At 43.1% G+C, this 27,327-nt stretch overlaps 1 protein-coding gene across 4 annotated transcripts in view; it reads left to right on the forward strand.

The window, feature by feature from the left end:
• CLTCL1 (clathrin heavy chain like 1) overlaps nt 1-27,327 on the forward strand; it is a 102,655-nt gene that overhangs the window by 54,092 nt on the left and 21,236 nt on the right. For all 4 annotated transcript variants that reach the window (XM_019435599.2, XM_053902274.1, XM_053902275.1 and 1 more), the window contains exons 12-22: nt 2,153-2,317; nt 2,883-3,063; nt 4,397-4,560; nt 5,914-6,039; nt 6,577-6,719; nt 7,098-7,332; nt 9,336-9,458; nt 12,510-12,655; nt 23,250-23,433; nt 25,566-25,758; nt 26,379-26,536. In XM_019435599.2, the coding sequence (XP_019291144.2) occupies nt 2,153-2,317; nt 2,883-3,063; nt 4,397-4,560; nt 5,914-6,039; nt 6,577-6,719; nt 7,098-7,332; nt 9,336-9,458; nt 12,510-12,655; nt 23,250-23,433; nt 25,566-25,758; nt 26,379-26,536 (1,818 nt within the window). The remainder of the gene's footprint in view (nt 1-2,152; nt 2,318-2,882; nt 3,064-4,396; nt 4,561-5,913; nt 6,040-6,576; nt 6,720-7,097; nt 7,333-9,335; nt 9,459-12,509; nt 12,656-23,249; nt 23,434-25,565; nt 25,759-26,378; nt 26,537-27,327) is intronic.

A 27,327-nucleotide genomic window follows, 5' to 3' on the forward strand; every position in this document is an offset into this window, starting at 1 on the left:
TGGGGCACCTGGGTGGCTCAGTCAGTTAAGCATCTAACTTTGGCTCAGGTCATGATCTCGTGGCTTGAGAGTTCAAGCCCCACATCAGGCTCTCTGTTGTCAGCGCAGAGCCAGCTTTAGATCATCTGTCCCCCTCCCTCTGCCCCTCCTCCAGTCTAGCTCTTTCTCTCTCTCAAAAATAAATAAGTTGGAAAAAAATAGCTATCCTAAATGAGTGTGAAGTGGTATCTCATTGTGGCAGTGCATTTCTTGACCTGAAAATTGGCGGGAGGGCTGTGATTTAAATCACATGTATATGCCTTTTCTTTTTTTGGTTAATTTTGGATATGTATGCAGGAAAGGAGTTTGAAAAATTCACATCAAGCTGTTAACCACAGTTGTCTGAGTGGACAGGATTGTCATTCACTTTGTTCTTTACTCACTTGTCTTCCGATTTCTTTTTGTTTATAATCATATATTGTTTTTTGATTAGGAAACAATAATTGTTAATTATATTGTTCTGTGATTTCAGGTTATTCAAATCCACAAGTTAGCTGCTGTTGTGTGGGTCATATCCCACCTCTAGGAAACAAAAGTGTTATTAATTTGCTGTTTGCTGTTCTGTTGAACTCTTATGTCCAGATGATTATGTGTGATGATAGTTTTTAATAAGTGAGCTTGGAAAGGGGTGCCTGGGTGGCTCAGTTGGTTAAGTGTCTGACTCTTTTTTTTTTTTAATGTTTTTGTTTATTTTTGAAGGAGAGAGAGACAGAGCATGAGCGGGGGAGGAGCAGAGAAAGAGGGAGACCTAGAATTTGAAGCAGACTCTACGCTCTAAGCTGTCAGCACAGAGCCCAATGTGGGGCTCAAACTCACAAACTGTGAGATCATGACTTGAACCGAAGTCGGATGCTTAACCGACTGAGCCACCCAGGCACCCCAACTGTCTGACTCTTGATTTCAGCTCAGGTTATGATCTCATGGTGAGTTCGAGCCCCCCATTGGGCTCTGCGCTGGAGCACAAAGCTTGCTTGGGATTTCCTCTCTCTCTTCTCTCAAGATAAATAAACTTTAATTAATTAATTAGCAAGCTTTGAAACAGAAACTAAGCACCATTCAGGAACTGAGCAGATAGACCCTAAGAAGAGCCCAAACCCTAAAGAGGGGTAGGCTAAATGGGCACAATGCCCAAAACATTGGGGCAGTTCTCTCTGGATCTCAGAGGCTGGATGATATTTTCTTTCTTGGCCCTTCTGTGTTTTTTGAGTTCTCTAAACTGCACTATTACTATAATAAGGGGGAACCTTTTTTAAAAAAGAGGATAGTAAGGACAAGTCTTAAGGAAACAAAGGGCGGGGGCATCAGATAAGCATCAGATATTACAAAACCCTGGTCTCAGCACTTGGTGTGGATTTCCTCTGCAGAGAGCCCAGAATGTACATTATCCTGGAACAACATGGTATTAGGCTAGGTCTGTGGTCACCATGTACTTGGTTTGTGCTCCATATCCTGGAAGAAATGGGAAAGAGTGTGTGTCTCATCAAGACTAGCTACTTATTAGATACTGAGAGTCAAGTTTGGTTGTTGACCCACTCATTCTTAGTCCAGAGGTTGCTTATTTAAAGATGATATTAAGCCTCATCAAAATTCTTTCCAGGAGGGTTAGTTGTTTTTCAGACATCCCCACACACACCTAATTCTGCCTTTAACCAAGTGGAGAAATTTTGTGAACACCAGTAGGATTTATTACTTCCAGGTCTAATCGTGACTGTTGCTAGTCCAACGATTGAGCTCATTAAAGAAGGAGGCCTTCGTAGACTCACGCCCTCACATTGACCATGACCTTGCCATAGAAAACTGTACAAATGTGATGGCTGAAAAGTCGGAACAATAGCCTGTACTGATCCCAGTAACATGCTTTAGGGCAAGGCCTCAGCCTTATTATACACATCTGACTCTGCACCTAGGAGGACAGAGCCTTGTTCGAAGAGGCCCAGGTGACTTGGAAGGATGGCTAGGGCTCTGCTCAGAGGTGGGCAAGGATCTAGACCTTGTGAAGCCCTTCTGTTTCATGAGCACTGTTCTGGAGCTGTGTCGTGGGGGTGTTGAGCAGCTGTTCTTAAAAAGTTATTGCCACTGTTCAGTTTTTCTTCCTGACGTCACCATTTCATAGGTTGCAGATGCCATTCTTGGAAATCAGATGTTTACTCATTATGATCGGGCCCACATCGCCCAGCTCTGTGAAAAGGCAGGCCTCCTGCAGCGTGCGCTGGAGCACTACACTGACTTATATGACATCAAGAGGGCTGTGGTCCACACTCACCTCCTCAATCCCGAGGTATGGTGCACCCTTGGGGCACTCCTGTTGTGATTGGCACACATCTGTCATTAGGGTCACATGCTCCTGAAATTTCCTGTGTCCATGGTTGTGGGACTGTGGCATGTGTATTCCCTGTGCATGAGCCTCATCACTACTATACACAGTTTTCATTCAACCCACACACAAGCTTCACTTGCTCACCCATGCATCCGGACCCACGTTACCTCTTTCTTTCCATTTTCTACCTTTGACTTAGCCTAATAGAGAAAACCTATTAACATTGACAGCTCTAGCAGGATTGTCTGAAACTATTAGCAGAAGCTAATAGGTATTACATTTACATTTACAGAATAAGTTTTAGTATCACCTGTGGGGTTTTGCAGGGTGTGTGACAGCTTGATGACTATTAAGGTTAGTTATCCTGAGTTTACTCCCAGCTCTTACTTTTTTACCACAGTCCTTTTAAGTGAAAATTCTTTATATTTTTGACATTCAGTGGGAAAAATTGATCCAGTTATTTTGCCAGTGTTGGAAACATCTAGGATGGTACTTAGTTGTGGATTAACTCTTCCTTGCTTCCTAGTGGCTCATCAACTTCTTTGGCTCCTTGTCAGTGGAGGATTCTTTGGCGTGTCTGCATGCTTTGCTGTCTGCCAGCATCAGACAGAACCTTCAGCTGTGTGTGCAGGTAGCCTCCAAGTACCATGAGCAGCTGGGCACACAGTCCCTGGTGGAGCTCTTTGAATCCTTCAAGAGTTACGAAGGTAAACTTCACACCCTCCAGCCGACTGCACCTTCTGCTCAGGTGTTGGTGTCTGCCTGCCCAGCCTCACAGACTTCCTTCAAGCCAAGCCAATGTATTGGTCAATGGCAGAAGATTTCTGCTGTCTAGTGTGTTACCCAGCTTAGGTAGCTTTTTTGGCATTTGCAAAGGAAGCATTTAGTTGGTTGGCATTGGGGTGGGGACACTTAGAATCCCCCTTGTGTCCCTGGAGCCTCTGTAGAACTGAGCATCTGTCACACAGTCTGCTGTAGAGTTCACCAATAAGCCTGAGCCGGTGGCACTAGAGTGCATGGTTCTGAGGGGTGGCCCCTTTGGCTTCCCCTGAGTAACAGTCCCATGGTGGCTGAGCAATGTGTGGCTGCTAGGCTGGCTGGCCTGATTGTGGTTGGCTTACTTTGCCCTCTTGTGGGCATCACACCAAGAATTTGCTGGTAGGAGGATGGCTTTCCCAGATGAGGGTCTCTTGGGGGCAGGCTGGGGCAGCGATAGAAGCAGAGCATTTGTCCAGTGAGGTGTTAAGCCACTGCCCTGTGCCCAGTGAGGTTGGGATGTTAGAGGAGTGAAGCTGCCTTCAGGGAGCTGCCCTTGTCACAAGACACCATTGCAGGAAAGGCTGCAGCAGGAATTAGGTTGCACTGGGCGGGGAGATGGCAATAGAGTAAGGTTAGTGGGAACTGTCTGCCTTCAGGGTTCTGGTTCCTTCCTCAGGTTATAACCGATGACCTCCTCCTCAGGGATAGTGGTCTTCTCTGGTGTATCTTGTCCTGCTGTTGTCACCAGTACCTCCTGGCCAGCTCCTGTGACAGGAGATGGTTAGCTTCTGATGAACAGTGTTGCTCTGTGACTCACCATGCACCCCAGTCCACAGTGGCTCCATGTGTGCCATCAGCTCGGTGTCAGGGAGCAGACTCTGTTTGGAGGCTCCCATTGGAAGCCTCTGCTTTCCTGTCCCTGGCATTTCTTTTTAGAGCAGCAGTCACACAGCCCTCTTAAGTTGCCTATTTGAATTATTCTTGAAGATAACCACCTAGGGTATGCCTGGCGCCCCCCCCCCCAGATGGATTCCATATACACATAGTATTTCACACAAGAACATCCCTCCCAAATTTGATGGAAATCTGACCAGCTATTTGGAGGAGATGCCAAAGCAAAAGAACTTCACATAGATTTTGTAAGTTGTGAGTGGGTAATGGGTGCTGGGAGACTGAAGCACTGTTGTTGTGGGCTGGGCTGCCAAGGGAAAGTGGCCTGTGACTGTGGAGAAGGCAGGTGGATATTATGAGGGCGTAAGATGGAACAGTCTCTCTTTGTAGGCCTCTTCTACTTCCTGGGCTCAATTGTGAACTTCAGCCAAGATCCAGATGTGCACTTGAAATACATTCAGGCTGCCTGTAAGACAGGACAGATCAAGGAGGTGGAGAGGATATGCCGGGAGAGTAATTGCTACAACCCAGAGCGGGTGAAGAATTTTCTGAAGGTGAGTGTGTCCTGGCATTGCCTCCTTCCTTGAGCAAACCATCAGCCAGCTGCCCAAGAGTTGGAAAGCTGGCTTTGTCTCTACCAGTGTTCCCTGGATCCTTAGTGCAGAGCTCTACTTTGGCCTAAAATTCTTATAGGAGTCCACTGTTAATTTTACAGCCCTTGAGGCTGTACTCTCAATTATCTGTTGTGTGAATAGAGGGAGTTAGTTTATCGATGCATTATGTTTCAGCAACATCCCAACTGTGCCCCTGTTAATTAGGTTGGGAAAGTCTACAGAAACAAATAAGCTACTCAGTGCTAGTGGCATAAAAAGCAAGAAGTATATTTCTTCCTGATGCACAGATTGGGGTGGGTGTAGAGGTAAGTGGGTGGCTTTCCCACCACCTTTCAAGGACTAGGCTGATGGCTGTTTTGCCATCTTCAGCCTACAACCTTGAGAGTTGCCTTCCTAGTCAACTGGAAGGAAAGAAAATTCAGAGAAGCTGGTATAGGTGGTTTTTAAAAAAATTTTTTTTAATGTTTATTTTTGAGACAGAGAGAGACAGAGCACGAATGGGGGAGGGTCAGAGAGAGAGGGAAACACAGAATCCAAAGCAGGCTCCAGGCTCGGAGCTGTCAGCACAGCCAGATGCGGGGCTTGAACTCACAGACCGTGAGATCATGACCTGAGCCGAAGTCCGATGCTCAACTGAGTGAGCCACCCAGGCGCCCCTGGCATAGGTGGTTTTTATGGGTGAGGCTGCAGGTGGCATGTGCCATTTCAATTCTCATTCCACTGGAGGAAACATATGGCCACGCCCAGAACTGCAAGGGTGCAAGAGAACCTGAGAAGTGTCATGTAGGTATGGCCAAATGAGGGGAGGCATTATTGTGGTGGACTGCAGGGTAGGCAACAGCGCCCTGCACAGGCAGCCGATGTTCCATAGAGTATGGCTGCTTGTCCAGAAAGGCAGCCCTTACCGGCAAGTGTTCTCAAAAGTCCTTTTTCTGGTGCCTGGTCTGGGTCAGATTTATACATAATGAGTGAGCTGCTTGTCTTAACCCAAAAGGTAATGGCTTTTGGACTAATTTGGAATGTTATTGCCAAATTTAGCAGAGCTCTTTTCTTCTTTAACCAAATAGTACTGTCTTTCTGTTACTTGTTTCCCAAGACAAACACCTTATCCCCAAAAGCAAATACATGTACCTTAAAACAACAGCATGTCTAGAACAAAGTCTCACCCTTGAGTCTCCTTGGGGCCACTCTGCTAACAGAAGCAGTGCCATCTCTGTGCTGATTCATGGTCCCTGCAATCTAGCTCTGTGGGGTCTTCACTGCCTGCCTTGTTCTGTGCTTTTCATTACACAGGAGGCCAAGCTCACAGACCAGCTTCCTCTCATCATCGTGTGTGATCGGTTTGATTTTGTACATGACCTTGTCCTGTACTTATACCGCAACAACCTGCAGAAGTACATCGAAATCTACGTTCAGAAGGTACTGCTGGGACCATCACTGCCGGCTCCCAGGTGACACCCGGCTGCCTTTGTGCCTTGGTTGCTGGTAATAGTCTATACCTGAGAGGCTGCCTCTGACCCCTGAATGTATCTGAGACTGGTGGTATCTAAGCTTGGGCTGCCATAGCAGAATACCACAGACTGGGTGGCTTAAGCAATAGATATTTATTGCTAACAATTCTAGAATATAGACATCCAAGATCAAGGTGCTGACCCTACCACCTTGGGTTGGTTCTTCCTGAGACCACTCTCCTTGGCTTACAAATGGCCAGCTTCTCACTGTGTTTTTTATATGGCCTTTTCTCTGATTAGGGCCCTACCGTTTGACCTTACTGAGCCATAATTATCTCCTTCCAGGCCATTCTTCCAATACAGTCACATTAGGGACTAGAGCTTCACAGTTTGCATTCCATCTACCACAGGAGCTCTTTCAGACAGCCACGTTGTCCAAATCTTTGGGGACTTGTAGCAGTGACCTGTGCCTGCAGCACTGAAGTCACCACCTTGACCATTCTAGGTCAACCCTAGCCGGATCCCTGCTGTGGTTGGAGGGCTGCTTGATGTGGATTGTTCTGAGGAAGTAATTAAAAACTTAATCATGGTGGTGAGAGGACAGTTTTCCACTGATGAGCTGGTGGCTGAAGTAGAAAAAAGAAACAGGTAAGGGATCCTAGCTCGGTATCTTCTCTTGCCCCTGGGTTCTAGTGTTTGTGGTTAAGCCTATGACTGATTTCCTGAGAGCCCTTTTCAGTTAGCCTCCAGGCCCCAAGACTGACTGTCTCTGTAGCTGGTCTTTCTTGTAACAAATCTTAGATCCAGTAGTGAGTTACTTGCTATTGGTATTGCAGATCTTTGGGAAAAACTTAACAATTGAAATCAGTTTGGAACTCAAGTCTGTTTTGGTCCCTAGAACAACCTGAAGTTAATGGAATGAGATTTTTGTTTGTTTCTAGAAGCAACCTTCACAGTTCAGGGTCTGCCCTGGAGGTTTTGAATGTTAGTTTTGAGACGCTTACGGTGTTCTTCCTTCTTTCAAAGGCTAAAGCTGCTTCTTCCCTGGCTGGAGTCCCGGAGTCACGAAGGCTGTGAAGAGCCTGCCACTCACAATGCTCTTGCCAAGATCTACATCGACAGCAACAACAGCCCCGAGCGCTTCCTGAGAGAAAATGCTTACTATGACAGCCGCGTGGTGGGCCGCTACTGTGAGAAGCGGGACCCACATCTGGCCTGCGTTGCCTATGAGCGGGGGCAGTGTGACCTTGAGCTCATCAAGGTGGGCAGCAGATAGACTTAACTGCCAGGTTTTGCTCTGGCTTCAAATGCAGGCTCTGTGGGGGCTCACGAGGGCCTCCTCTGAGCCCCACAATTGCAGGTCATTTGTTACATTTCTATTAACAACTTGGTTTCTTTTTAATTCAGATGCCTTGTTTGCTACCTGCTTATGCCCTGTTTGTATATTGTACTTATAGGTGTGGCTGGCCCTGAGTCTGACCTGTCAGCCTTCTGCTGCAGTCCTCCTTGTTACCTAATGTCCTGAGGGCAGAATTCAACCTGTTAGCCTGACTCAGGAGGTCCTCTGTGAACTGCAACCCTGTCCTCGCCAGTCTGACTGCCTCCCCTCTTGCCTTTCTATCCTGGATGCCTCTGTCCCATTTGCCCTTGCACTACCTGCTCTTCTTTTTAGAGCAGCTTCTTACACGTGCCCTCACCAACTCTTCCCAACCTCAGAGCTCTTTCTGACCCCTCTTTGGAACAACCCCCCAGGTCTACTTTCCTCAGTCCTGGCTTGCATCTACATGTATTCAGTTAGTTAAGTATCAAATAGTGACCTAAAACTCCAGAAATCTCATGTAGGTGTACCCAATGTTTGTTTGACTGTAAGATCCATAGGCAGTTGGTCTGTTTGCCCTGAGCATCTCAGAATATCTGACAACATGGTAGAAACTCAGCAACTAGGGAAGGAGAGTCAAGCATACAGAGCCAAAACTCAAGAGCAGTGCAACAGTTTCTCATCCTGCTCTGGCTTTTGACACTGGCCATCCAAGTGGCAGGCTGGGTTAACATAGCACCTGCCTTGAGGGAGCAGGTTTGTGTGAAGTTGGGACTTTAGTTTGATACCATAAGCCACATTTTGGCTGAATTTACCACCTTTTTATTAAAGCTCAGTTCAGTGACCTCTCAGCGATCTTTGCACCCATCTGTCCTATCTGGTGATATACAGTAGACATCGCCTTTTAGTAAGGCAGAATTCAGACAAGAAAAAAAATGTTCATTAAGGTCTGATGTATCAGAAGGAGAAGTAAGATTTTAGTGCAGGCCAGAGTAGGCCTGTGGACTCATGCCATGCATGTGTGAACAGCCTGTGGACACACACGCAGTGTGTGGACACACACACTTAGCCTTGTGCCTGGCATCTGGTACCCAGCCAGTCTGATTCCCACCAGGCCTTAGCAAGTGTCTCACACATTGAAATGTTCCAGTGGTGTTTGGTTTCTTGGAGATGTATTAGAGCACTAAAATAAGGGTCTCAAGTTCGATCAATGAAAGCATATTTTAAAGTTTATAGGCCTTGGGATGCCTGAGTGGCTCAGTCGGTTAAGTATCCAACTCATGATTTTGGCTCCGGTCATGATCCCAGGGTTGTGAGATGAAGCCCCATGTCAGGCTCTGTGCTAAGTGTGGAGTCTGCTTAGGATTCTCTCTCTCCCTCTACCCCTCTCCCCAACTTGTGCATGTGTGCACTCTCTCTCTCTCTCCCCCCTCCCTCTCCCTCTAAAAATAAAAAAAGAAAGTTTATAGGCCTTGAAATACTGTAGCATATATGCTGTTTTATATCAGTTCTGGGCTATTCTGATAACACTTTAGAGATGGTGACTATTTAAATTTAAATTAGCTAAAAATTAAAAACTTAGTTTCTCTTTCCTACACTGCATTCCGTAGCATAGACCTAGAACATTTTTATTGTCTCAGAAAGTTCTGGGCAGCACCACTTTAGGGCAACAGGTTGATGTTGAGAGGAGCTGCCACACACCCATACCCACTCTTAAGTTGTTGTAAACTGAGAAACTCATGTTTTGAGGTAACATATTGCTCTGAGGAGTTCATTGTCACCCCTTTGGGATGCTGCTCATCCTGTGTCGAAGTCCTATTACTCGCTTGGGTTCCAACTGACACCAAACAAGTGTCAGGGACAGAGGGAACTGACTGGAGTGGGTCCCCCACATAATGTCCATTGGTTGGCTGTTTGCGTTACACACACTAGTATGCTCATTTCAGGTCTGCAATGAGAATTCTCTGTTCAAAAGTGAGGCCCGTTACCTGGTGCGCAGGAAAGATCCAGAGCTCTGGGCTCATGTCCTTGAGGAGACCAACCCTTCCAGGCGACAGCTGATTGACCAGGTGAGGAATGGAAATGGGAGTGTATATATGCATGCCTGTGTTTTGCCTTCTCATTATCATGTGGCCAAAGTGACTAGTTGTGACGTTATGTCTGAAACATCTTTAGATGCATAACCAGACAATCTTGTGAATCTTCTCTGGAGTTGTTCATTGATTAGAGTAGAGTTGGCCCTGATCTCCAAAGCGGGAATGTGCTGCCCCAGTAAAAGGAATATCTAATGGCATGACTGCATGCTGGATCCTTAGTATTTTTTTAGCTCAGTCCCCATTGACACAAGATAAGTGGCTCTCAAGATTGTCTCAGCTAGATCTGCCTTTGTTGAGGAACCCCTGCACCCTTGTGACCATCCAGCACCTTCTCGGAGCTGGGGCACAATGCCAAGGCCAGGGCTCTTCCTGGGTGCAGCCTGGCAGGCTTCACTGGGCTTCCTGAAGCTTCGGGTAGCAGATGGTACTTCACCATCCTCACCGTCTGCTGGGCACACTTTTTGGAAGTGGGCTAAGATCAAAGTAGGAACAATATCCTGGTCCCAACAAGTGGGCTCCAGTCCTGAGTGGATCAGCTAAAGTGCCCCGACTCCTTTGTATGCATTACCAACCACTAGGTACACTTGTTGGGCTTCACCTGTATCTCCACTAAATTCACCTTCTTGTTTTCTGTCCACTGTTCCTCATGTCTGTGCCATTATCCTTTTCTTAATTAACTTTATTTTGGAGCGCTTTTAGATGGATAGAAGCCTGTGTTATTTTGGATCTTATTATATCAACTTTGGACTTACCCATCTCTCAGATTCATCGAGACTTGACAAAGACATTGAGCAGCAAAGGGCCTGGGACAGAGTAGGTTTAGATTCTGCTAGAGATCTCCAGGTGTTGACCTGGCATGTCTTGTAGGTTATGTTGCATTGGCACAGGGATGAGCAGCTAACACTGCACTGAACTGAAGCCAGCAGGTACCTTTTGGTCTCCCTGTGTCTGTGAAGCTGCTGGTGCTCTCATTATATCTGCTGTGACTGAATATTCATAGCCGCCTCCTGGAGGCATTCACCTACTGTGCCTCTCTAATTAGAGGGACCACATGATGGCAGTGGCAGACTGCTTTTAGGTCTGTAGTAGAAGCTTATTATGGAAAGTTTACTTAGAAAAAGCAACTTCCTGAGGTAACTTAGGTTAGGCATCCTGTTGACTCAAATAGATGGTAAAAATATATTTTTGCCCTTAAAACAACCAGTGTGTATTTAAAGTACTCTTAAGGTTGGGGCGCCTGGGTGGCTCAGTCGGTTGAGCGTCCGACTTCAGCTCAGGTCACGATCTCACGGTCTGTGAGTTCGAGCCCCGCGTCGGGCTCTGGGCTGATGGCTCAGAGCCTGGAGCCTGCTTCCGATTCTGTGTCTCCCTCTCTCTCTGACCCTCTCCCGTTCATGCTCTGTCTCTCTCTGTCTCAAAAATAAATAAACTTAAAAAAAAAAAAAAAAGTACTCTTAAGGTTTTTAAGAATGGGCAGATACCATGATGGCAGGAAATGGTACTTCCTACTCTGGATGAATTCTGTGTGCTGTCACACTTCTCTTTTCCCTCAAGTATACCCTTTTAATTATCTCTCTGATAGCCCCTTTTCTCAAACAACTCTGCATAACTGTTAGGATTATTATAAACTCCTCAGAAGAACTTTTGTATTTTATGGTGCCATTTAGTATACAGTGGCCACTTGCAAGGTGAACTGGGCTGACTTTGATTCTGGTTCCATTGCAGCCCTCCTGTTTGCAGGGTGAAAGTTTATGGCCAGAGATGTCATATTAGCTGTGTCATACCTTCTCTGAGCTGTCTGTTCTCTCTCATTAATGCATTGCTATTCCCTACCCCTGATGAACACCAGAAACTTGGCAAAACTGATCCCGAAGTCACCAAAGGCCCCTGGCACAAAACACAAGGAGAACAAGCTGGCCATCTAGCCTGCTGTTATTTGGGAAGTGTACTCTTTAGAAAAATGTCTTTTCAGGGCACCTTGGTGGCTCAGTCATTTAAGCGTCTGACTAGATTTCAGCTCAGTTCATGATCTCATCGTTCATGAGTTGGAGCCCCACATCGGGCTCTGTGCTAAGAGCGCGGAGCCTGCTTAGGATTCTCTCACCCCCTCTCTCTGCCCTTCCCCTGCTCATGCTCTCTCTCCCTCAAAAAAATAAATAAACATTAAAAGGAAAAAAAAAGAAAGAAAGAAATGTCTTTTCCCCCAGTTGTGAGTTTTCTTGTAGGTGAGACACCCATAATTGGATGAGGGGTGTATGGCCAGGCTTTTGTCAGTCTTTCTCTAAGGGCGTGCTTCTGAGGGCTCTGTAGTACAGGGTACATTCTACTTCATGCCTGGAAGTGGGCTGGACCTCAGCAGTGTGGTGCTCTAGGCTAGCAAGACCTTCATTAGAATGGTGTCTTCACGGGCGCCTGGGTGGCTCATGGCTCAGTCAGTTGAGCATCAGACTTAGGAGGTTATGATCTTGTGGTTCGGGAATTCAAGCCCTTCGTAGGGCTCACTGCTGTCAGTGCAGAGTCTGCTTCTGGCTCTCTGTCCCCCTCTCTCTGCCCCTCCCTCATTTGCACTCTCTCCCTCTCAAAAATAAACATTTAAAAAAGAAAAAAAAAGTACATTAAAAAAAAAAGAGTGGTGTCTTCATTACAGAAATGGAAGCCATTTTGCTATGAACAGTGACCAAAAAAAAAAAAAAAACCAAACAAACAAAGATGAAAGCAAACATGCATTTCAGCTTCCTATTTAGTGCACTCTTACTGGCTTTGGAGTAAATTTACAGTATGGTCATTGGGGCAGAGATGAGTCTAACCCCAATTAGAGAAAAACTAACTGCCAAAATAAAGCAAACAGAATCCCTGAAACTAATGCCTTTAGACAAGCTTCTCTTTTTGCCTTGAGAAATCTCCTATGTTCTCCTGTGTCTGTTTCAGACTACCATGGAGGTATCCTTCCCTTCTGTTTAACTTCAAGGATAGTCTTGAATTGACTTAACTAACCAAGTTCTTTCAAATGATTTTTAAAACCAGGTGGTACAGACAGCATTGTCAGAAACACAGGATCCTGAAGAGGTCTCAGTCACTGTCAAGGCCTTCATGACAGCTGATCTGCCTAATGAACTGATTGAGCTGCTGGAGAAGATTGTTCTGGATAACTCAGTCTTTAGTGAGCACAGGTGAGGGTATGCTGAGGGTAGCTGCTAACTCAGTCAGATTCAAGCACCTGCCTGATGTTCACTTTTCATTACAGTTTTGTCTCACCTTATCTGCCCAGCCTTATTGGCTGCTCCTCAGACATGTAGCCAGTCTTCTCACTGTGTTCTGTATCTTCAGACCTACCTGTATCTTCTAACCCAACCTAAATCCTGCTTTTTCCAGGACACTGTCCTTCCTCTTGCTGCTCTGGCCTGCATTGTTCTTTAACCTCACTGCTAAGAAAGGGAACTAATATTCATTAGGGGCTACTATGTCCCAAGTATGTTAAACTCTTGAAATCATTAACAAAAGTTTGAAAGCAAATGTCAAGAAAATTAAATCTGGGCATGTATTAGGGAAGATTTGCTGGAGATGTAATGTAGAAGTATGATGAGTAGGAGCTTGGGTAGGAAGAACATTCTAGGCAGAAACAACAGCATGGACAGACACCTTGGAAGTAATAAAATGTGCTTCAGTATGGTCACATCCAGCATTTATCTCCACTTTAAAATTCATTATCAGGGGTGTCTGGACGGCTCAGTTGGTTGAGCATCCAAGTTCGGCTCAGGTCATGATCTCACAGTTCGTGAGTTCAAGCCCTGCGTAGGGCTCTGTGCTGACAGCTCAGAACCTGGAGCCTGCTTTGGATTCTGTGTCTCCCTCTTTCTCTGTCCCTCCTCTGCTCATGCTCTCTCTCTCTCTCTCAAAAATAAGTAAACATTAAAAAAAAAAAGGAGGAAGAAGAGCCTGCCTTGTAACAAGGCTTCAGAGAATTCTGAGATAACATTCCAAGAAATAATGAGCTAATAGTAAAAATATTGAAAAAATGCATAAGGAAACAAGGCTCTATTAGTAAGAACTAGCAATAAAACAGGGTAGACTCAGATCTGCCTAAAGGGACTATGGGTATTGGAATTATCAGGCACAGAATATAAAATTGAATGTAATGTGTTTAAGTACCCAGAAACAATATCAAGCAGATTTTTTTTAATGCCAGATAACTTTGATAAATAAAAATAAACTTACATAGTTGGATTTGAAGTAAACTCTAAATGGGTTTAGTGGCATTAGAGAATAAATGAATGGAAAGATAGATGTGAAGAAATTGCAAGAATGTAGCCAAGACACACAGATGGAAAATGTGAAAGAGTTTAAGAGGTGCACAGGTTAAAGGAAGACCTAATCAGGGCCTCAGAGAGAACAGGGAATGAGACACTGTTTGGAGGGAAAATGATGGAGATTTTAACAGAACTGATAGTTTAGGTCTCAATATCAGGAAGACCAGCAAATCCCAAGGAGGATTAATTTTTTTAAGGGTTTTTTTTTTTTTAAGTTATTGTTTTGAGAGAGAGCATGTGAGCAGGGTAGGGCCAGAGAGGTAGGGAGAGAGAGAATCCCAAGCAGGCTCCATGCTGTCAGCACAGAGCCTAGTGTGTGGCTCAAATCCATGAACTTCAAGATCTTGACCTGAGCTGAAACCAAGAGTCGGAAGCTCGACCAACTGAGCCACCCAGGCACCCTAGGAGGATTAATTTTTTAAAACCACCATTACACACATTATAGCAAACTGTGGGACATCAAAAAACAAAAACAAAAACTTTTTTAAGCACCCAGAGAGAAGATAGATTACCTATAAAGAAATATGAATTAGCAGACTTCTGAGCAGCTTCAGTAGAAGCCAAAGGATATGGGATGATATGACTCAGAGTGTATAACATAAGGTTAATGAGAAGTTGGAAATAAAAAAATAAAGGTAGGCAAATGCAAACCTAAAAATTCTGGTATTATACTGACATTGTATGTTAATATACTATGACATTTTATGTTTATATGTATATACTATAAGGTCTTTATTTGTATCATACAAAATAGACTTTAAGGTAAAAACCATTGTTGAAGTAAAAAGAGCCAGTACAGTAGTCCCCCACTTACCCGTGATGTCATGTCCTATGGTTTCAGTGATCATGGTTAACCATGGTCCATCTGAAAGCAGACAGTGTGTCAGAAGTAGAGTAGTAGCCTAACACTGTGTCACAATGCCTACATCATTCACCTCACTTCATCTCATCACCTAGGCATTTTATCATCTTACTTCATCACAAGATGAAGGCTGAGTCCAGTACAATAAGATATTTTGAGAGCAAGAAACCACATTCACTAACTTTCATTTATGATATATTATAATTGTTCTATGTTATTATTAGTTATTGTTGTTAATCTCTTAGTGTGCCTGGGGTTTATAAAATAAAGTTTATCGGGGCGCCTGGGTGGCTCAGTCGGTTGAGCGGCCGACTTCGGCTCAGGTCATGATCTCGCGGTCCGGTCCGTGAGTTCGAGCCCCGCGTTGGGCTCTGTGCTGACAGCTCAGAGCCTGGAGCCTGTTTCAGATTCTGTATCTCCCTCTCTCTGACCCTCCCCTGTTCGTGCTGTGTCTCTCTCTGTCTCAAAAATAAATAAACGTTAAAAAAAAAACTTTATAAAAAAAAATAAAAAATAAAAAAATAAAGTTTATCAGGGGCGCCTGGGTAGCTCAGTTGATTAGGTGACCGACTTCGGTTCAGGTCATGATCTCACAGTTTGTGGGTTCGAGCCCTGCGTTGCGCTCTGTGCTGACAGCTCAGAGCCTGGAGCCTGCTTTGGATTCTGTGTCTCCCCCTTTCTCTGCCCCCTCCCCTGCTCATACTCTGTGTTTCTCAATAATAAATAAACATTAAAAAAAATTTTTTAATTAAAAAAAAATAAAGTTTATCATAGGTATGTATGTGCAGGAAAAAAATAACAAAAAATAGGATTTGGTACTGTTTGTGGTTTCTTTTTTTTTTTTTTTTTTTTAACGTTTATTTATTTTTGGGACAGAGAGAGACAGAGCATGAACGGGGGGAGGGGCAGAGAGAGAGAGAGAGACACAGAATCGGAAGCAGGCTCCAGGCTCCAAGCCATCAACCCAGAGCCTGACGCGGGGCTCGAACTCACGGACCATGAGATCATGACCTGAGCTGAAGTCGGATGCTTAACCGACTGAGCCACCCAGGCGCCCCCTGTTTGTGGTTTCAAACCCCTACTGGGGGATCTTAAAATGTATTACCCACAGATGTGGAGGACTACTGTATAGAATGATGAAATATTCGGTTCACCAGAAAGATAATTCTGAACTTGTATATACCTAATAATAGAGCTTCAAAATATGTCAGGCAAAAAGTGACAAATCTGTAAGAAGACCCAGGCAAATTCACCATATGGGGAGATCTTAACATACCTCTCCAGGTAATTAATAGAACAATTAGCTTAAAAAATGAATATACTAGGGGTTCCTGGATAGCTCAGTCATTAAGCATCTGACTCTTGATCTCAGCTCAGGTCTTGATCTCAGGATTGTGAGTTTGGGCCCTGCGTTGAGGGGCCAAGCTTTTTTAAAAAATGAGTATATTAAGAAGTATACATAAGGGGTTCCTGGGTGGCTCCGTTGGTTAATCATCCAACTCTTGATTTTGGCTCAGGTCAGGGCTCTGCTCTGGCAGTGTGGAGCCTGCTTGGGATTCTCTCTTCCATCTTTCTCTCTGTCTCTACCCTGCTTGGTCTCTCTTTCAAAATAAATGAACTTGAAAAAAGGTTTTTTTAAGTATATGTAAAAAATGAGTGTATTAAAAAGTATAGGGGCACTGGGGTGGTTCAGTCGGTTGGGCGTCCGACTTCAGCTCAGGTCATGATCTCGCAGTTTGTGAGTTCGAGCGCCGCGTCAGGCTCTGTGCCGACAGCTCAGAGCCTGGAGCCTGCTTCAGATTCTGTGTCTCCCTCTCTCTCTGCCCCTCCCCCGCTCGTGCTCTCTCTCTGTCTCTCAATAATAAATAAACGTTAAAAAAATTGTTTTTTAAAAAGTATAAAGACAATACTAAATATATTTCTTAAAGTAAATAAAAACAATATAACTAGTGACAGTTAATGTGAATTGTAAGCTTGGGGCACCTGGGTGACTCAGTTGGTTAAAGCATTTAATTTTTGCCCAGGTCATAATCTCACATGGCTCGAGTTCGAGCCATGCATTGGGCTTTCTGCTGTTAGCATAGAAGCTGCTTTGTATCCTCTGTCCCCCTCTCTTTCTGTCCCTCCCCTGCTCATTCTCTCTCTCAAATAAATAAACTTTTTTTCTAAATGTGAATTATTGGAGCGCCTGGGTGGCTCAGTGGGTTAAGCGTCCGACTTTGGCTTAGGTCATGATCTCAAGGTTCATGGGTTCGAGCCCCGTGTCAGGCTCTGCGCTGACAGCTAAGAGCCTGGAACCTGAGCTCTGTGTCTCCCTCTCTCTCTGCCCCTCCCCTGCTTGTGCTCTGTCTCTGTCTCTCAAAAATAAATAAACATTAAAAAAAGATTTTTTTAAAAAAATCAAAAAATTAAAAATTAAAAATAAAATAAAAATATGAATTATAAGCTTACTGGAATGAATTTACATATATTCAACAAGTAGACATGGTTACTAAAGAAAATCAGAAGACAAATAAATGAAAGAGCAAACTTCTACAATCTGTCCACTCAGCCATTATAAACAACTTGATGTAAATTCATGAATGATCACATCATCTTGAAAGACATTAGTTTTACCGACATCACTCAAATTCATTGCAATACCCTAAAACACTCTATTTGTTTACTTATGAAACTTGACAGGAAGATTTTAAATTTTAAATCAGGGGTGCCTGGATGGCTCAGTCAGTTAAGCATCCAACTCTTGGTTTCAGTTCAGTTCATGACCTCGCGGTTCCTGAGTTTGAACTCTGCATCAGGCTCTGTGTTGACAGTGTGGAGCCTGCTTGGAATTCTCTATCTCCTTCTCTCTCTGCCCCTTCCTCTCTCTCTCTCTGTCTCTCACCCTCCCTCTCAAAATTAAATAAATAACATTTAAAATTTTTCAAAAAAACTAAATTTTAAATCAAAAAGATAAAAGGCCAAGAATAGTGAAGATGCTGCTAACACAAATAATAGATCACCCAAGATGTGAGAGTAGGTTTTGGGATGACAAGGTACTTACTCTGATCTAGAATAATTACAAAATTTAAGACATGGTGGTTTGTGCAAGGAATAGAAAAACGGACCATAACAGTAGAGCAAAGAACCCTAAAATATGCCCACACATATGTAAAAAACTTAACTTGTAACATCTGGCTATGCAGATAGAAGTAATAGACTTTTCAGTAAATAATGTTGGGACAATTGATTACCCATGTGGGTGAAAGTTAAAATTGGACCCCTATCCTATACTCTGTAAAGATTTAAATATAAAAGTTAAAACTATAATGTTTTTAGAGTTTACGTTTAAAAGAAGAATATATTTGTGGCCTAATGAATGCTTAAGTCAGTTGCAAAAATATATAGACCATTTGTGAAAAACTTGCAAAATAGGACTATGTTAAACTTAAGAACTTTATCATACTAAGATGAGAAAAAGGGAAGCTACAAGCAGAGATGACATTTGCAACATACAGAACCAACAGAAACTAGCATGGAGAACATACAATAAAAGAAAAACTCCTGATAACAACCTGATAGAAAACTCAGCAAAGCACTTGAATGGTCCTTCAGCAAGAGGAGAGATAGCCCCGTGAGTCTAAGGCAGGACTGCAGCCTCATCAATCATCAAGGAAACACAGTCTGGCCGCTGTGTACTGCCCCTTTCCTCCTGCAGAGCAGTGGGGATCTAGCTCTCCTAATCAGCCTTGATGAGAATGTCGAGCAGCTGGGCCTCTTATATGCCCTGTTGGGAATGTTTTGTTCCTCTTGGAAAGCAGTACATGTTAGAAGGTGTTTCCACTCCTGGTTCTGAACCCTGAAGAAACTCAGCTCACATGTATCAGGAGACATATGCAAGAATGCACAAAACAGCACAGTTTCCAGTAGCAAAGATCTCAGAGCAGTCCAGATACCCATCAGTAAAAGGGCTGTGGTACTGTCATACAGTGGAGTACCTTGTCACAGTGGAAATTAATGCTTATCCAACAGCATGGGTGAATCTTGGACCTAATTTTTAATACTTTTTTTCCCTTCTTCCCCGCTTCTTTTTAATTATTATACAGTAAAATTGGCCTTTTGTGAGGATGTACAGTACTAGGAATTTCACACATGCCTAGATTCATGTAAGTAACCACCATAGTTGGGGTACAGAACAGTTCCCTGACTCTGTGAAACTGACTTGTGCAAGCTGCCCTTTACATTTGTAGCTCCTGTACCCCTGACAGTCACCATCTGTCATTTATCACTATCATTCTAGTTTTGCCTTTCCAAGAATGTCATGTAAAAGGTATCACATACTGTGTAATCTTTTGAGACCTGGCTTCTTTCACACCTTTGAGATGTATCCAAGTTGTTGTGTGCATCAATAGTTTGTTCTCTTTTATTGCTGAATAGTGCTCTGTTGTATGAGTGTACAACAGTTTGCATATCTGCTTGGATATGCAGATCGAAGGACATTTGGATTGCTTTCAGTTTGGGGTGCCTATGAATATAGCTGCTATAAATGTTTGTGACCAGATTTTTGTTTGAACATACCTAGCAGTTGCTGAACCATTTGTTATATGTATGTTTAACTGTTTAAGAAGCTGCTAAACTATTGTTTTCCAGAGTGGCTGTACCATTTTGCATTCCTACCAGCAGTGTGAGAGAATCCTAGTTGCTCTACATCTTCACTAGCACTTGGTATTAATGGTATTTTTAATTTTAGCCATTCTAATAAGTGTATAGCAGGATGTCATTGTGGTTTTAATTTGCATTTCCCTGATGGGTAATGATGTTAAACAATTTTTCTTGTGCTTACCTGCCATCCATATATCCTCTTTGGTGAAGAGTCTCTAAATCTTTCACCTCTTTTTTATTTGGGTTATTTGGTTTTTCAGTGTTAAGTTTTGTTCTTTATTTTTTTTTAATGTTTATTTATTTTTGAGAGAGACAGAGTGTAAGCAGGGAAGGGGCAGGGAGAGAGAGGGAAACAGAATCCAAAGCAGGCCCAGGCTCTGAGCTGTCAGCACAGAGCCTGACGCGGGGCTCGAACTCACGGACCACGAGATCATGACCTGAGCTGAAGTCGGCTGCTCAACCGACTGAGCCACCCAGGCGCCCAAGTTTTGTTCTTTAAACAGTCTGAATTCAAGCCCTTTGTTTTATATGGGATTTGCAAGTATATTTTCCCAGTGTGGAGCTTGTCTTTTTATTCTCCTAATAGCACCATTTGCAGATTAAAAGTTTCCATTTTGATCACGTCCACGTCATAAACTTTTCTCTTATGGTTTGTGTTTTGGTGTTTAGAACTCTGTGCCTAATCCTAGGTCAAAGATTCTTTCTGGATTCCTTCTAAAAGTTTTATAGTTTTACATTTTACCTTTAAATCTATGGTCCGGCATCCAACAATGTATGAAGTTAAGCTTGAGGTTCATTTTTTTACATGTGGATATCCAGTCATTCCAGCATTATTTGTTGGGTCCTTTCTGCATTGAATTCCTTTTGCATCTTTGCCAAAAATCACTTGGCCGTGTAGTGTGATTCCTCCAACTTTATTCTTTTTTTTAATTTAAATTTTAGTTAACATACAGTGCAGTATTGGTTTCAGGAGTATAATTCAGTGATTCATCACTTACATATAAAACCCAGTGCTCCTCACAACAGGTGCCCTCCTTAGTACCCATCACCCTTCTAGCCTATCTCCCACCAACCTCCCTCCATCAACCCATAGTTTGTTCTTTATCATTAAGAGTCTCTTGTGGTTTGTTTCCCCCTCTTCTCTTTTCCCCCCACTTGCCATACGTTCATCTGTTTTGTTTCTTTGATTCTACATATGAGTGAAATCATATGGTATTTGTCTTTCTCTGATTCACTTATTTCACTTAGCATAATACATTCTAGCTCCATCCACATCATTGCAAGTAGCAAGATTTCATTCTTTTTGATGCCTGAGTAATATTCCTCTGTGTGTGTGTGTGTGTGTGTGTGTGTGTGTGTGTGTGCGCGCGCGCACAGCGTGCGCGCATGTGTATATAAAAGATATACGCATACACACACACACACACACACACACACACACACACACACATAGTACATCTTCTTTATCTATTCATCAGTCAGTGGACATTTGGGCTTTCTTCCTAGTTTGGCTCTTGTTTTGTTTTGTTTTTTTATGAATTTTATTGTCAAATTGGTTTCCATACAACACCCAGGGCTCCTCCCAAATAGGTGCCCTCCTCAATGCCCATCACTCCACATCTGCTAGTTTGGCTATTGTTGATAATGCTGCTATAAACATTGGGGTGCATGTACCCCTTTTGAATGTGTATTTTTGTATCCTTTGGGTACATACCAACTGGTATAATTGCTAGATCATAATGTAATTATATTTTTAGTTTCTTGAAGAACCTCCATGCTTTCTCCAGAGTGCCTGCACCAGTTTGCATTCTCACCAACAGTGCAAGAGGGTTCCCCTTTTTCTACATCCTTGCCAACACCCATTGTTTCTTGTGTTGTTAATTTTAGCCATTCTGACAGGTGTAAAGTAGTGTCTCATTGTGGTTTTAATTTGTGTTTCCCTGTTGATGAGTGATGTTGAGCATCTTTTCATGTGTCTGTTAGCCATCTGGATGTCTTCTTTGGAAAGGTGTCTATTCATGTCTTCTGCCCATTTTTTTAACTGGGTTATTTGTTTTTTGGGTGTTGAGTTTGATGAATTCTTTATAGATTTTGAATACTAACCTTTTATCAGATATGTCACTTCCTGATATCTTCTCCCATTTTGTAGGCTGCATTTTAGTTTTGTTGATTGTTTCCTTCACTGTGCAGAAGCTTTTTAACTTGATAAAGTCCCAATAGTTCATGTTTGCTTTTGTTTCCCTTGCCTTCAGTGATGTGTCTAGTAATAAGTTGCTCTAGCTGAGGTCAAAGAGGTTGCTGCCTGTATTCTCCTCTAAGATTTTGATGGTTTCCTGTCTCACATTTAGGTCTTTCATCCATTTTGAATTTGTTTTTATGTACAGCATAAGAAAGTGGTCCAGTTTCATTCTTCTGCATGTTGCCATCCAGTTTTCCCAACACCATTTGTTGAAAAGACTGTCTTTTTTCCATTGGATATTCTTTCCTGCTTTGTCAAAGACCCAACTTTATTCTTGTTCAAAATTCAGAATTAGCCTTGTCTGTTATTGACAGGGAAACCTCCTGGAATTTTTATTGGAATTGCATGAGATCTATAGACCAGTTTGGGGATGAACAGTTGCTATTTTTACTATGTTTAGTGTGAATACAGTGTGTCTCTCCATTAGATCTTTAACTTTTCTCATCAGCATTTTATATTTTTTAGTATCTAGATCATGTACATGTTTTATTAGATTTATACCTAAATATTTCATGCTTTGGGAGCTATTGTAAATAGGTACAGGGTTTTTTTTGTTTACAGTTGTACATTGCTGGTATATAGAACCCCAATTAATTTAATGGTTAACCTTGTATCCTGATATGTTGCTAAGCTTACTTATTTGTCCTAGAATTTTTTTTCTTTATAGATTCCTTGGAATTTCTATCAATCATGTTGCCTGCAAATAGGGACAGTTGTATTTCTTCCTTTCTAATCTAGATGCTTTTTATTTATTTTGCTTGCCAAACTGCCTTGACTAGAGCCTCCAGTAGAATGTTGAATAAAAGAGGGGAGAGTGGATATCCTTGTCTTCTTCCTGATCCTAGGGGGAAGCATTTGGTCTCTCACTATTGAGAGCTGTGGATATTTTGTAGATGGCCTTCATCAGATTGAAGAAGTTTCCTTGTATTTCTAGTTTGCTGAGAGTCTTTATCATTACTAGGTGTTGGATTTTGTCACATGCTTTTTCTGAATCAATTAATGATGATCATGCTGTTTTTCTTTTTATGATTCTTAATATGCATTACATTCATTTTTTCCCACATTTTTAATAAGGCAAAAGAAAACAAGTTTTATAAGAATGTATTTAGTATGATTAAAGTTCAAAAACATGAAAAACCACCTATATTGTTTATATACACAATTTATATGGTAGAATTATAAAGAACCACAAAGAACTAATAGAGGCACAGTTCAGGAAAATAGGCATCTGTGAAGTGGGAGCAGAGGCAGCTCCTAGAGAACCCACAGCCGCCCTCCAGTGATTGGGGTGCTCTGATTTCTCCTAGCTGGTGCTTTCTCAAGACTTTGGACCACATATACTTCATAAATATTCTATTGTGTCTATTCACCAATCATGTGTATGTATTTTAAATATTTTTTTAAATTTATTTTTAACATTTATTCATTTTTGAGAAACAGAGACAGAGTGTGAATGGGGGAGGAGCAGAGAGAGAGGGAGACACAGAATTCGAAGGAGGCTCCAGGCTCTGAGCTGTCCAGAGCCTGACACGAGGCTCAAACTCACAAATTGCAAGATCATGACCTGAGCTGAAGTCGGACACTTAACCAACTGAGCCACACAGACACCCCTTAAATATTTTTAAATTGGAGGTCTTGTGCTGGTCAACCTTCGAAAGAGTGTTGTGTACAGCTTTCATTCCTGTGATACTGTGCTGACCACCCCTTCTTCTCAGGAATCTCCAGAATTTGCTGATCCTGACTGCCATCAAGGCAGACCGTACGCGGGTCATGGAATACATCAGCCGCCTGGACAACTACGATGCCCCAGACATTGCGAACATCGCCGTTAGTAGCGCACTGTATGAGGAGGCCTTCGCCATCTTTCGCAAGTTTGATGTGAATGCATCAGCAATCCAGGTGAGCTGCTGAGTGCTTTCATGTTAAACCCTAGTGCCTTCTGGTTGTCCGATATGTCTCTCAGATTCTTGTGCTCTTTTCTGCTCCTCAATAGTAACCCATCTTCCCAGCCTGTTGGCTTCTTCTCTGTTGGGTGCTCCTGCTGTCTGGCAGTTATCCCCACTTCCTGGTCATTCCCCTAGACTTGGGTACCTGATGCAAGGTTGTGTGGTCAGCCCTGGTGACTGAGGTGTTCTGATTGTCAGGGGCCCTCACATGTGACTGCTGCAGTTCTTCACCCTCTGCTGCCTCAACTCCCTAGAGCAGTCCTGCCAGCCCTCCTGCCCGTTTTCAACCCCACCAAGAGCCCTTCCCTTAACCCTCCTCCCTTTCCTCCCAGTCTGTTGGCCTTTTCTGGTTTTATTTCCAAATGGATTGTAAACCACAGGACAGATCACTTTAGTTGCTGTCTTACCAAAATTCTCTATGTCCTTGCCTCTTCCCTTACCATTTTTCTGTATCTCCTTATGAAATCTCAGATCTATAAGCCCCCCTTTTTGGTTCATACATGGTCTGTGGCCTTGCTGTGAGATCAAATCTATATGGGGTGGGGAGGGGCAACTGCTGTACCCCAGCCCTCCAGACTGTCCTTCAAGCCTGTGTTCTCTTGTTTGTTTGTTTGTTTGTTTTTTCATTTAAGTGCAAGTTAGTTAACATATAGTGTAATAATAATTTCAGGAATAGAATTTAGTGGTTCATCACTTACGTGTAACAACCCGTGTTCATCCCAACAAGTGTCCTTCTTAATGCCCCTCACCCCTTTAGCCTTGTGCCCACCCAACACCCTACCAGCAACCCTCAGTTTGTTTTCTGTATTTAAGAATCTCTTACAGTCTGTCTCCCTCTCTGTTTTTATATTATTTTTGCTTCCCTTCCCTTTTGTTCATCTGTTTTGTATCTTAAATTCCATATGAGTAAAATCATATATTTGTCTTTCTCTGACTTATTTCACTTAGCATAATATACTCTAGCTTTACATATGCTGTTGCAAATGGCAAGATTTCATTATTTTTGATCACCAAGTAATATTCCATTGTATGTATGTGTATACCACAACTTCTGTATCCATTCATCAGTCAATGGGCATTTGGTCTCTTTCCCTACTTTGGCTATTGTCCGTAGTGCTGCTATAAACATTGGGGTGCATGTGCCCCTTTGAAACAGCATACCTGTATCCCTTGGATAAATACCTAGTGGTGCAATTGGTGGGTTGTAGGGTAGTTCTATTTTTAATATTTTGAGGAACTTCCGTACTTTTCTCCAGGGTGACTGCACCAGTTTGCATTCCCACCAGCAGTACAAAAGGTTATCTCTTTCTCTGCATCCTTGCCAACATCTGTCATTGCCTGAGTTGTTAATTTTAGCCATTCTGACGGTGTGAAGTGGTCTCTCATCGTGGTTTTGATTTGTATTTCTCTGTTGATGAGTGATGTTGAGCATCTTTTCACATGTCTGTTAGCCATCTGGATATCTTCTTTGGAAAGGTATCTATTCATATCTTTTACCCGTTTCTTCACTGAATTGTTTTTTGGGTGTTGAGTTTGATAAGTTATTTATAGATTTTGGATACTACCCCTTTATTTGATATGTCATTTGCAAATATCTTCTCCCATTGGACCAGCTGCCTTTTAGTTTTGCTGATTGTTTCCTTTGCTGTGCAGAAGATTTTTATCTTAATGAGGTCCCAATAGTTCATTTTTGAAGCCTGTTTTCTGCCTGATGAGCTATCTCACTCCCTATAGTAGCTCTTTGAGCCTTTTTCCACCCTATATGCCCCATTGTACTATCTTACCAGGATCAGGAGGCAACTTCCATATCCTCTTCCTGGCCCAAAAAGCTTAGCTTGGCTGTCCATTTCTTTATGCCTTTTCGTTGGAGTGTCTCTTCTCTGCATGGCATATTCCTCCTATATAATAGATCTTGTCCTTTCCCTCCATTCATCATCTAAGAAATACTTAATGCCCAGTTGCTTTGGACTGAATTGAAATGGTCACGCAGCTTTAGGCAAAATGTAGAACTGAACAAAAATCCATCTGCTCCGTGGAGCTGACTGTGTGTTGTGGAGAACGAGAACCCTCTTGTGTAACCCCTAGGTCCTGATTGAGCACATTGGAAACCTAGACCGAGCATACGAGTTTGCGGAGAGATGCAATGAACCTGCTGTGTGGAGTCAGCTGGCCTGCGCCCAGCTCCAGAAAGACTTGGTGAAGGAAGCCATCGACTCCTACATCAGAGCTGACGACCCTTCCTCTTACTTGGAAGTCGTTCAGGCAGCCAGTAGGAGCAGTAAGTTAACCTCTCCCCAGGGCTCTGCTTCTCACTGGTGTGAAGCCTGGCAAGACAAGGATGTCACCCTCCCAGGAATTTGCACATATTATACATCCAGAGATACTGGAGACACTGCTGAATGAAAATTTTTCGAAAGAACCTGAAATAACTGTTAAACTCTGTTAATGACACTAGCTCTTCAGTTGAATGTTAACTAGGTACTAGCTCTTTGGTTGACTAGACAGTTTAAGCACAATGGATAGCATTATCGTGGTAATCTTAAGGTCAGAAACTTAGACCCAGAGCTTCTTCTGGCCTTTGCAGTTGACTGTGGTGCTCACTTCTCCAGGGGCTGGAATAAGCATCCTGTTTCCTGGTGAGGTCTTTACTTGGTGAAATGGAGGTCCCCATCCTCAGGGTCAGCCCCCATGTGGTTCTGCCCTTTGTGTTTCTCCCACCTGGGATGGAGTTCTACTTATCAGGCAAACAAATCCTTCTAGACCTTATCTGGAGCCCAAGCCCTCACTAGAGCAGAGTGGGAATGTAAACGTCTTAGCTGAGGACAGAATGGGAGGAATTGAGCCTCCTGTTTAAATTTAGCATCTCTGAATTAACCTATTTTTGTTTTCTGTCTTTAGACAATTGGGAAGATCTGGTGAAATTCCTACAGATGGCCAGGAAAAAGGGCCGTGAATCCTATATAGAGACTGAACTTATTTTTGCCCTGGCTAAAACTGGTCGCCTGTCTGAGTTAGAAGATTGTATTAATGGACCCAACAATGCCCACATCCAACAGGTAGGTCATGCCCTGGGGACCATGAACTGCTGCACATAGGTTCAGGGATTTCTCCCTAGAGTGGCTCAAATATGCCACACAGTGAATTAAGTCCTTTATTACTGTCACTGGTATGGGAGTTAAGGCCACTGGCTGTGCACATCAGAATGATTCTCCTAGAGAAGAAAGTGTCAGGACTATGTGCCAGTGTTCTAGCTATTCTTGCTGGAGAGCAAATTGAACTGAGCAATTGGCCAGGTAAAACAGATATGTTGGAAATTAATAGCTTTTCCATATGTCAGCAATTATCAAATAACATAATGGGAAAAATATTTTTTAAAGTCTATTTATTTTAAGAGAGAGAGAGAGCACAAGTCAGGGAGGGGCAGAGAGGGAGAATCCCAATCAGGCACTGACAGTGCAGAGCCTGATGTGGGGGGTCGAATTCACAAACCGTGAGATCATGACCTGAACGAAAGTTGGCCATTTAACCAACTGAGCCACGCAGGCACCCCAAAGATATTTTTAAAAAAAATTTTAATGTTTATTTTTTTGAGATAGAGCATGAGCAAGGGAGGGGCAGAGAGAGAGGGAGATGCAGGATCCAAAGCAGTGTCAGGACTGCTGAGGTGTCAGCACAGAGCCCGACGGGGCTCAAACCCACAAACCGTGAAATCATGACCTGAGCTGAAGTCAGATGCTTAACTGACTAAGCACCCCCCCCAAGCACCCCAAAAATATTTTTTAAAGTAGGAATAACATCAGGGAGCCTGGGTGGCTCAGTCGGTTAAGCATCTGACTCTTGATTTCAG

This window comes from Panthera pardus, unplaced genomic scaffold, assembly GCF_024362965.1.
Source record: "Panthera pardus isolate Hobbes unplaced genomic scaffold, ASM2436296v1 HiC_scaffold_15, whole genome shotgun sequence".
NCBI lineage: Eukaryota > Metazoa > Chordata > Mammalia > Carnivora > Felidae > Panthera > Panthera pardus.